The following is a 12083-nucleotide window of genomic DNA, read 5'->3' as shown; positions in this document are numbered from 1 at the left end:
CTCACAGCACTCATTCAGCGAACCAGGCTTAGGATTATTAGGAGTCAAGGATATTTGTTTATTTCTCCAATTTCACCACAGTGAACAGAGAATCAAAGATAGCAATGCTATTAAGAATTTATTGACCTATTAAAATACCTAACTTTGATGACAATTCCCAAAGAACTATAGGTTAGGCATCCCAAATCTCAAAACCCCAAATTCATAATGCTCCAAAATTCAAAACTCTACAATTTGGCTTTTGGATTAGCGATGATCAACCAGGAAAGTCTATGCAAATATTCTAAAATCCAACAGAGATCTGAACTCTGGAACACTGTGGGCCAAGCATTTTAGATAAGGAGCACTCTGTATGTATACACAGCTTAGGAACATGGTCCAGTCTCCAGTCCTACATCCCCAAGACTGAGGGCTCCTGTTGATAACTGGATGTGACTCCACGTCACACAGCTCTAGTCACCTTATTCTACCATCTTTGCCCAGTGTTTTGTGGCAGCCCTTCTCTGCCCTCAGGCATGGGCTAGGCATTGGGAACACAGAGGCAAATGACACAGACTTGGTCCCTGGTGACCAGAGCTCGCATCCTGGTCAAGGTTACCTTTAAAGATCACAACACAAGCACCTTTCTTAGTGGACGTGCTATGAAGAAAATAGACAAGGAGATGGGCATGTGATGCCCGGGGACCAGTGGCAGAACTCTGGCTGGGTGGTGTGGGAAAGGGTGACCTTGAGCTGGAGTCAACATGGTGATGAGAAGCCAGGGCCCATTAGAGGAAGTAGCAGGTGCAGAGGCCGCAAAGGTGGCAGGAGATGGCGTCTGGGAGGTGCGCAGGTGGCCGCATGAGTGGGGCCTGTGAGTCACAGCAAGGACTCTGTTCTCAGTGTGGTGCAGAACCCCCCAAAATAAAGAGGCTCACTTTAGTTAAAGACAACTGTCAGAACAGAATAATGAAGGGTAGCATTATTATTCAATCAAGTTTATTTACATAGAAAAAAAAACTAAGGGAAAAATCAAATTTGTATGTATTTGTGTGTATGAAATTAATAATGCTTTTTAAAAAAAGGAAATGAAAATCAATTGGAGAAAAAATAATTTAGTCAGTATTTTCTATAAAAATGCTCTAAGTCATTATGAGAAAGGATTCCCCATTTTTACACACACACACACACACACACACACACAGAGCTCTGCAGTGGCATAAGACAGTATTTTTATGAAGTTGTACAGAAATACTACCTGTCAAATACTATCTCTTCCATATACAACCAAAACTGTTAAGGTTATCTGAATAAGTAATCCCTGGTGTCTGTTACAGAAAGCTTTTAATAGAATGTGCCTTGACGATTTATTACTAACCCTTCCAATACAATATTGCTAGTTAATTTTGAGACTGTATAGAACTGTGTGAAACACTACTTGTAGAATCAATAAAGAGCTCAAGTAAATGTACCCGATGTTTTGGTTATCTTTTCTCCAAAGACTTTGTGTTAGAATGCGGGCTATAATATTAAACTCTATTATTGTTTATATGGTTTCCACAGTTGCATACATCTCAGCATCTTTTACAGGTATATGAGGAAAATGCTCATATTCATCTATTCAGGCACTTTCTGTCAGTGCCTGACAATCTCATAATATGGAAAATCACAAGAAATCACAAGATAGGATAAAGTGTTCCACTTGCTGGTTACAATTTACTAGATTTCACAACCCTCTTTTCCCCAACCTTAGGAGAAACATGACAGAAGAGTTGAATTTATCTGTAAAAAGCAAATGTAGTTGGGTGTGCTTGTGCATACTTGTAGTCCCAGCGACTCAGGAGGCTGAGGCAGGAGGATTTCAGTTCAAGGCCAGCCTCAGCACCTTAGTGAGACCCTAAGCAACTTAGCAAGACCCTGTCTCAAAATGAAAAATAAAAAAGGGCTGGGGAATGTGGCTCAGTGGTAAAGTGCCCCTCAGTTCAATCCTCAGTACCAAAAAATAATAATAAAAATTTTAAAAATAATAAAGTAAATGCAGTTAGATGGTCATCACTCTACCCTCATTCACAAACTCACTCTTCTGAGTCTCAACAATCCAATTTGAGATCACCTTAAATAAGCCTTCCCCTTTTAGCAGCCCTTTGTTTTTTACAATTAATGTGATTCACTAGAAGTGGGAGAGAGCTGGTGTTTCTTACATGACATGGGAACTATACACAAAGGGTGTATTAGTCTGTTTCTGTCATCATAGGGGAATACCTGAGGCTAGGTGCTTTATTAAAAAAAGAGGTTTATTAGCTAACAGTTCTGGGGATTCAAAGGCATGGCACAGGCATCAGCCTGGTGACATCAGCTTAGCTCTGGTGAAGCCCTTGTGGCAGATGGCATCCCAATAGCCAGAGCAAAGGCGAGGGCAAGATCACATGGTGAGACAGGAAACCAGGGAGTGATGAGGGAGCACTACAGTATTCCCAAGGCACATCCCCAATGACCTAGGGACTCCCACTAGGCCCCACCTTTTAAAGGTCTCAATCTCTTCACGTCCCCAGACTGGAAATCAAGCTTACAACCATGAACCTTTTGGGGACAAACCACATTCATATCCAAACCAGAGTGAGAAATGAAGCTTCGCTGGATAGAGCACTTGCCACTGTGGAGGGCGCTATGCCCTGTGACCCATGATGGTTCACTTCTGTCCCCTTTGGCCAAATTCTCTGCCTGGAACCATCCGTTCCTTGTTCAGGTTCTGCCGCCCTAATCTGGTGTAACCAGAGAAGGGCTTCTGGGCCTGGTCTGAGCTCTGCAGATCCCAGTGTGAAATCCCAGGCCTCCAGCTGACGCTGGATTCTTGCCCAGGAAAGGTGGTCAGGGCCCTGAACACAGTGGTGTGTGGTACGGTTGAGCAGGTGCCAACTGCTCAGCTGTGAAAAACATTCTCCAAGGAGAGGGTAGTGAAGGAGCATGGGCTGCAGAGGTGGACTGCTTGCATTCTGGTCCTTCTGTTCCCACTGCTGAGCTGGTGGCCTGGGCCACACGCTCTACCCTTTTGAACCAAAGCCCCCTAAACACATAAACACTCAGAACAACAGCACGCATGCTCGTCAAGCCTTTTATTATTTTTCACAGGATAAAGCATCTGTTTTTTTCTTCTCCCACAGTTCTTCCTTCATTTTTATATTCCAAGTGAATTGACAATGAATTATCTGATATGTGGACACATGTGCACCCATGGGGATACTTCCTGACTTCATGATGAACGTCTCACCACTGTGGGACTCGTGGTCTCATAACTTGAAAGATAGTGGGGAATTTCACAGTACTCCTCTTACTTAGCATATATGCTTGGAGTGTTGTGAACCAGTTCTTCTACTTATCCAATTTTGGGGATGGGGATTTACCAAGCTGCACGTCCATTACTTTACATCATTGCCCATTACTTTACATCTCCCCCATTCAGCACATGGAACAGGACGGAGAACAAGACTACAGTCCATTGTGATCAGACTCTTCCCATTTTTCCTGGGGAATCAAAGCCCCCTGTGTTTATAGTCTAAGAGTCCCCAGGTCCCAGGTCTCAAACAAGTGGCTTACTAGTTATGTCCCAGGTTGAACTCACCTTCTGACCTTGTATCCACTTCTGTCGTAAAGAAAAATGAACACAAAACAAGAACGCAGCAAAACACTACAAGAGCATTCTAGTTTTGAACATTTTTCAATTTTCTTGTGCTACATAACAATGAGCTATGGTGTGTCACCAACGTGTGGTATAATTAACTTCTCGTCTTTTGTTCCTTATGAATTTACATATCCAATTATCTTTCTATTTAATTTCTCACAGTTTTGCTACATTGACTAAAACTTTTTAACAGGAAAGTTTTTTAATTTAATGGACTTTGCAGTTCATTTGTAACCAGTCAGTTTTTAAAGTCAGTTCAGGACTGTTAAATGCTATTGCAGAATACTATAAAAGTTCCCTGGCAGAACTTGGAGTACCTGGCTATGTGTCTACAAGGACAACTGCTGAGAAAGAATATGTGGGTGAAAGTACACAGTGGCCAGGAGTAGTGCAAAGATGCAGCAGAGCAGATTATGTGAAAAGGATGCTCATTTTAGGTACCCTGGCTCTTTGGTCAAGGGTACTTGCCTGGTGCACCGAATCAAAGTCAGTGTCAATGTGGTGTGGCTGGACACACTGTTTTGGCCCCACCAGAATTTCTGGTTTGTTTCTTCTGAGATCTTTGCATCAATTTTTCTGTTGAGGCAGATGCAATTAAGAGGTTCATTAATTGCGGGGCATTCCGGTCTCACGAAACACCCATCTGCAGACCCACTGCAGCACCGAGTGCGAATGTGGAGGAACACAAGGAGCTGTGGATGACCTCACATGCCTTGGTGCTCGTCTTTTGGATGAGTTTCGTAAATGGCAATGTATGTGTAAAGGTGACTTCTGGAGCCACCAGGGAGGCCAACTCAAGTCCTGATGTGTGCTGACTGTATTCTAGTTCTACTGTCAGCAATACCAGAAGTCTTAGAATTTAACAGTGAGAAGGGGTACTCGATTCCTTGTTAAAATAACTCTCCATGGCTCGTAATATGAGAAACAAAACAGCTATTTGTTTTGCCAGGAAGGGAAGGAGATGACCTTTGCTTTGCCTAGCATTTTGGGGAGTCATGACCACAATTTAATATAATCAGATGCAGTTTGTTCAAGGAATTATCAAAGATCACATGTGAATACCAAGTTGGGACTGAGGTCAATAGGTAAACATTGATAAGGCACTGCCAGAAACAATCTAATTCAAAAGCAGAGCTGAGAAATACACCATTAGGAGAGCTTACACAAACAGCCAGAGACAGTCCAATGTCATAATTACTAAAAATTATTTCCAGGCTCCCTCTCTCCTTTTCAACAGAAGGCAGCTCTATTTTAATATAATTTAGGATGGGCTCCCGCTCTCTGGTTTATGCCAAAGGATGTAAATTCACAACCCTGCCTGGTCCACTTTTACATTCCAGCAGGGGCTGACTTATGTGCTGCTGCTGATTCTGGTAAAAACAAAACAAAATCAAAATATTATAGAAGAGTAAGGTGGACAGACCACCAAGGGAGGCTCACTACTGCTTCATCAGCTCCATGAGATCGTCTTCTATTCCTTTCTCATTCAGCTCATCTAAACTGTAGTATCGGTGAACAATTTTCTCAGCGGTGACAACCACGACTCGGAGCCCATGGGTGTCTTTGCCCAGCTGGCATCCAATGGCAGATGATACCACCATGTCCAGGTTCTTGTAGGTGCCCCCGGCATTCCTGTGGTAGTGTCCTGAGAACACAGCTCTGACACCTGCAAGGAAGGAAACAGGACATTAGGGGGCCCAGGATTCCCATGTGGGTCATGGGTGGGGGGGGGGCGCCGGTGTGTTATTCTGTGAACATTGTTACATTAAATGCATAACATTATTTTGTGTGTAATTAAGGAAACAGCCTATGTGACCTCCAGAATATTTTCAAGGATAATTCATACAAACAATGTATTATTAAGTTTATTGTAACTAGGACAAGAATGAACATGATGAGAGAAGAAAGATAAGGTGAGTGACTTTGGGAAGAGACAAAGGAGAGAAGAAAACCCAAGTTGATATCCCCATGACAGTGGCCATGCGTGCACAGCCACAGTGCTGACAGGCTGGGAGCTTAGTGAAGCGCATTGCCCAGCGCGTGTGAGGCCTGGTTTCAATGCCTGGCACTGCAAAGATAACGAAAACTTCAGAAAATGTTTATCATGTTCTAATCAAGAGAGCAGAACACACTCAATATTTGATGTCCCTCCTCCTCTCCAAACTTACAGCCACGATAGATGAAACCCAAGAAAACCAAAGGACATGAGTAGGCTCAGCAACACAGTAAATATCCGTACAAAAAGGCAAGTATGAGTGAGACAAAAATGTGGCTGGAATTAAGCTCTTGAAGGTCAGAGGCGGAAAGCACCTTCTTGAGAAGGGGAATGACACAGGCCTTTGCTTGACACGGGCTGGTGGGGGAGCTCTGCTTACAGGAGATGGAAGGACCGGCCACTCAGGGATGGGGCCGTGGCATGCTGGGCAGTGCTCAGAAGCTGTGTGAGTGGGGAGACCTGCTAGCCAGGTCTGAGAATTTCCAGTGTAAATACTCCAGTCAAGGTTGTCGGGTTGCCAACTCAATGTCACTGAACTGGGGTGGGGAGGGACGGATGCTCAGCATCGCACCATTACAGTGTCTCCACCGCACAGCTGCAGAAGCTGTAAACCACCCTGGCAGTGGAGACAAGTCGTAGTAGCAAAATAACTAGAGTGTATGATGAATTCTGAGTATTTATGACCTTTGCTTTTAATCTACAAGTATCTCTCAATATCCATGGGGGCTTGGTTCAGGATCCCCCAGGGATACCAATATCCAGGATGCTCGAGTCCCTCACATGGAGCCGCATGGTGTCTTTGTTTAATCAACGCACATCCTGCATAGTTTAAAGCATCTCCTGATAACATGTAACACCTAGTACAGTGTAAATGTTATGTAAATAGTCATACTGTATTGTTTGTAGGAGAATGACAAGAGACAAATCTGTATATGTTCTGTATAGATGTAATTTTCCAAAAACTATTTTTTGATCTGTGGTTGGTTAAGTACAGAGGGCTAACTGTAATTTAATGGAGAAGTTAAATAATTTACTCTTAAATTAAAAGCTGTTTAACAACCAGTTTGCAAAATCCCTTAAGCTCTAATAATCATGGGACTGGAGGTGTAGCTCGGTGGCGGAACACATGTTAGCATGGGTGATGCCCCAGGTTCAATCCCCCTCCCACATATAAAATTAACAATTGGTTCTAACAAGCTGGCAGGAAGTGACTGCAGCACACCATTTCGCCAGGGCTCCTCACCACCTGAGGAAGGACAGACACAGATTCACATCTAGGAACGGACCCATGTGTCCCTGATATTACTCCACTTCCATTATGAGGCCTGTTCTGGGAAGGGGTCAGGAGAATGTGACCAAAACCCCAGACACGGAGATGTTAGTCAAGAGAGAATGAGAGAAAAACAAACAAACAAAACCAAAAACAACAACAACAGCAACAAAAGAATATCTAGTCCTCAAATTAAACCTGCAACAAAACATTCTATCACCTGTGAAGCAATCTCTTGCTAAACAAGACAATCCATAAACTCTTCCATCACGAACTTCAAATGAAATTAACTACATGAATCTGTCTGGAAAGTATTTAAAATCAATATGTTGATATCCAAGAATCCTTAATGAAGGACTAATATCCATAAAAAGAAAATGTTATGAAACAAAACAGGAAAAACTGAATGAAAACAATAGGCAATAAAAATTTTAAAATGGTGGACTTAAAAGATATCCATTAAAAATGTAAATAAAAACAACCCTCAATAAATGGGATAAATTACAGATTGGACACTAGTCAAAGGGGAAAATTAGTGAACCAAAATGGAGAACGGGGAAAATGAGCTAGAAGACAACAGAGAGACCCAGACACAAGCAATATGAAGAAGCTGTTCAAAGAACGTGAGGAAAGGAATGAGGTACCAACAGATGATTAAGAGGAATTGGAAAAAGGGAAAGGAGGAAATAACAGTGAGAAGAATTTTAAAAAATAATACCAGAGAATTTTCCAAAAGGGAGGAACATGTGGGTCCTCAGATAAAAAGTACTAGGTAGGAGACATAAAAATTATTTCATATTGACATGTAATGTAGTAAAATTATGGTATATCAAAGAGAAAAAAGAAAAACCTTAAGAAGATATTATGGTGAAAATATTACACAGGAATGGCAGTTAGAGAGTAGATACCTCGGCAAAGACAGAATCAAGGAATAATACCTTCAAATTGCTCAGGGCAAATAACTATGAACCTAAAATTTCATACCTAGCTTAACTATCATTTAAGTCTGAGGGCAAAATAAGGATATGTTTATAAATATAAAGACTAAGAGTTTAATACTCCCAAATCATCACTAAAAGAATTATTAAGAGATCTATTTCAGCAAAGGAAAGGATGAAGTATTAAAACACAAGGAGTTAATTCTAATAAAATATTTTGGCAAACTGAATTAACTACTGATTTTAAAAAAATCCCTATTTATTTAATATTAAAAGTGAAATTAAAAACTCAAACAACATGGTCAAGATTGAAAGTTCAAAGGAAAATTAAAGGTATAAAGGATCATCTTTGTTAGAAAATACTGAATAACTTGGTAGTATGTTAGAAAAAAATGTATAGTCATATTCTTAAAAAAATATTTGTGCATAAGCAACCAAATTAGCACACTAGGTAAATTGGCTAAATTGGTAAATTAGTAAATATGCTACATTTTTGTCAAAATTAAAAATTTTTGTAATTCAAAATACATTACCAAGGAAAGGGAGAAAGGAAGAAAAGACGATCAAGGAATAGGAGAAACTATTTGCAAATCATAAGGGTCTAATATCCAGAAAATATGAAAAAGTCTTGCAACTTTAATGCTACAAAGACAATCCAATTAACAAATGGGCAGAGGATGTGAACAGACATTTCTCTAAAAAAAAAAAAAAATACAAATGGCCAATAGGCACAAGAAAAGACACTCGAGATACTTAATAAGGAAATCACAACCACAATGAGATAACCACTTTATATCCATTAGGATGCCTATAATAAAACCGATAGAAAGCAAGTATTCACATGGCTTTGGAGAAATTTGAACCCTTGTAAAATGCTGGTGGGAACGTAAGATGGCACAGCAATTGTGGAAAACACTCTGGCAATTCCTCAAAATATGAAGTATACAGTTGCCACAATCCAGTGTTTCACTCCTAGGTATGGACCCAAGAGAAATGAGAAAATACATTTATGCAAAAATTTGTACATAAGTTTATAGCAGCAGTGTTCATAATACCTAAAAAGTGGAAGCAGACCACATGCCCACTAAATGACGATGGATAAACAAGCGATCTGCCTATACAATGGGAGAGTATTTAGCTATCAAAAGAGATGAAGTACTGATGTCTGTTACAATGCCTGATGCCTCCTGTTTCCAAGGAGGAACCTTGGAAACATCATGCTAAGTGAAAGAAACCAGACATAAAAGGCCACAAAATACATGGTCCCATGTAAATGAAAGGTCTGGAATAGGCAAACGTACAGAGGCAGTAATTAGATCACTGCTGCCAGAAGTGGAGGCAGTGGGGAATGACTGCTAATGAGTATAGAGTTTCTTTATGAAATTGTAAAAATGGCCTGCAATTAGAGAGTGGTGATGGTTACATAACCTTGTGAATGTACTAAAACCACTGAATTTAAAGGGTAAATTTTATAGCATATGGATTATAGCTCAATAAAAAATGCAGAAAAAATTTATGGGAGAGGAGGCTAAAATGATCCACGTGGTTATGGATTAGAGCTGGAAACATCAGTATAAATTCACGTTTGCCTGAAATCAATGCAGATGGCTGCACACAGAAACATTTATAGAAGTATATAAACTCAGGCCAGGATCCAGGATCCACTGCCTTCCTGTCTACTGAGACTGTGGGAAGTAAGGACACAGGGCAATGAGCATACTTAGTACACAGATCCTGGCTACTATAACCATTCCCCAATAAAAAGAACTCTGGACCCCTGACAGGACCAGGGCAGGAAACATGTGAGATGAGCCAGGCATCTTGCACCTGCCATTAGCAAGGAAGTGCTCAAGACTCACACCCCACAATGCTGGGGTGTGTCAAAGGGACACAGCAATCCGTGAAGGAGCCTCAAGTCTAGGCTTAACAATTTGAGCAACAAAATACATTAGTATTAAATTACGACCCAAAGTATTAAAAAATTCCACAAGTCCATGCTGACATGAATGACTGAATAAATAAGTGGGAGAAAGAAGAACAAATTTCTCATATGGAAAGGCAAATGTTTTATGTAGATACTCCTCACTCTGGGAGGAAAGCCTAGCTCCTCACCCCTTTGGAGTGGGCTATGTGCTGACTTCCTTTCACAAAGTACAAAGAGGGGGTTAAAAAAAAAGTACCCATGGTGGAGAAGCTAGATGACACCCGCAGCACAGCTCACGGGGGTTCTGTGCACTCCAGCAAGGCTGTGATGAAGTGGCACTCCACCTCTGGGTCCTCTTCCTGTAAGCCCACCACTCCACTCAAGTCACCAGAAACAGAAAATTCCAGAAGATAGACATCCTGTGAAACACCTGACCAAACCAAACCAACAGGGTCCTCCTCCAAACCATCAGAGTCACCATCAAATACAAGGAAGTCTGAGAAACCATGCCAGCAGAAGCCTAAGGAGACATGATGACCAAATGTAATTTATCCAGGCTTTTAAAAATTAAAATTGAAAAATAGAACAACTTCAGATTTACATGAAAGTTACAGAGATAACACAGAAAATCCCAATCTCTCTCCCACCCTGTCTCCCCATTTATGAATATCTTGTGCTAGGGTGGTGCATGCTTTCCAGTGAACGAATCAACATGGAAGACATTAACTCAAGTCCATAAACGGATGTCCTTAGTTTTTTTCTCATGTTCTTTTTCTAATTCAGGATTGGAAGAATTTTCACAAGTTCCACTCTGTGGAACAAGAAAGCAGATAAGAGATTGAGAACGCTGGTTTAAAAAAAAAGACAAAGAGACCAGGGAGAAAGGAAGGAGAAAAAAGGAGAGTGAGAGGAGAAAGAGAAAAGGGCGTGAGGCAAGTATGCTGAGCGGCTTGCAGCCCTTGCTCTGCGGTAGGAATCGGGAGACCTGAAACAGAGTTGTTGGGGCTGCAGCCATGTTTGCCATTTAGCAAGGCCGGGAACCTCTCCTGCAGGCAGGTGTAGATGTGTGGCGCTGAGGTGCAACCCTGCAGGTGCAGAGGAACGTAACTCAGTTTCCCTACTTGAAACAGCCAGGGTGGAGAGAAGGGCTGTCTACACTTACTAGACAGCAACCCACCGCAACCCACTCCAGGGGGCAAGGTGGCAACACCGCTTCACATTTTACAATCTCCCCTTCACCCAGCAAAGTCACCTCAGTGGCAATTTATTCTTCAGACATTCCTCGAGAAGAGCCCCGAGGTGTGTGTCAGGTCCGTGGGCATAAACAGGACAACATCCACTGTCTGTGCAGCTCACTTAGGGGATACCGCTGAATGCTCACAGTCCCCTCTTACTCGAGGGGGTGTATCCCAAGACCCCCAGTGGGTACCTGAAACTGAGCTGTATACACAATAGGTTTTTTCCCACATGCCCAGCAGCGCTGCCATGTAGTGCCAGAGCCACCATTTGTCCTTCCATGTTTTATGTCCTGGTGCCCCCTTTGCATCCTTGCACAAGGGTTACCTGAACATAAGCACTACAGTAGCATAACAGTTGAGCTTACAGCCAAGAAATCCACTAAATGACTAATGTCTGGGTGGCATATGTAGTGTGGATACTGGAAAAAGGGACAATTCACATCCAGATTGGGACAGAGCAGAACAGTGCCAGACAAGATTTCATCATGCTACTCAGGACGGCAGGAAATTAAAACTTATAAATTGTTTATTCCTAGAATTTTCCATTTCATAATTCAGACTGCAGTTTACCACAGTAACTAAAAACTGTGGAAAGCAAAACTTCAGATAAGGAAAGAGATAGATTTACATGCACTGGCATTGCAAGGCACCAATGATATTATGTATGAATAGCAAGCTGCAAAAAAAAAAAAGTGTTCCTATGTTTGCAAAATAAAGACAATGTCTATGGAAGAGGGTGCAGGCATGCATCTGTGCCTCCAGTGGGACAGGCGAGCCCAGCAAGGGGTACCACTCTCTGCCTTTATTACTGAAATGCTTACTGTGATCACAAGTTGATCAATGAGCAGGAGCAAAACATCGAGGAGACATGAACAAGATGGGGCAGCCCGAGGAACCAAGGAAAGGGGTCATGCAGGCACATCACACTAGGGCCAGAGCTGGGTGGTTCAAAAGCGCAGCTGGAACTGCTGGGCTGGGTGCCTGCTGAGTCCCTGCCACAGAAGGAGAACAGCTCCTGATTGCACAGGGTGTGTGTGTGTGTGTGTGTGTGTGTAAATG

The 12083-nt window shown here is 42.0% G+C and overlaps 1 protein-coding gene across 3 annotated transcripts in view; it reads right to left on the bottom strand.

The window, feature by feature from the left end:
• Positions 1-3075: 3075 nt before the first annotated feature.
• Positions 3076-12083, bottom strand: part of Cpped1 (calcineurin like phosphoesterase domain containing 1) — a 92244-nt gene continuing 83236 nt past the window's right edge. For all 3 annotated transcript variants that reach the window (XM_046440622.2, XM_046440613.2, XM_046440604.2), the window contains one exon: positions 3076-5324. In XM_046440622.2, coding sequence (XP_046296578.1) covers positions 5098-5324 — 227 coding nt within the window. In that variant the 3' untranslated portion in view covers positions 3076-5097. The remainder of the gene's footprint in view (positions 5325-12083) is intronic.

The sequence above is a fragment of the Marmota monax genome, unplaced genomic scaffold (assembly GCF_021218885.2).
Source record: "Marmota monax isolate L192 unplaced genomic scaffold, Marmota_monax_Labrador192_F-V1.1 WCK01_AAM20220418_F8-fsc00035, whole genome shotgun sequence".
Lineage (NCBI taxonomy): Eukaryota > Metazoa > Chordata > Mammalia > Rodentia > Sciuridae > Marmota > Marmota monax.
This window is presented reverse-complemented; position numbering and strand designations above follow the sequence as displayed.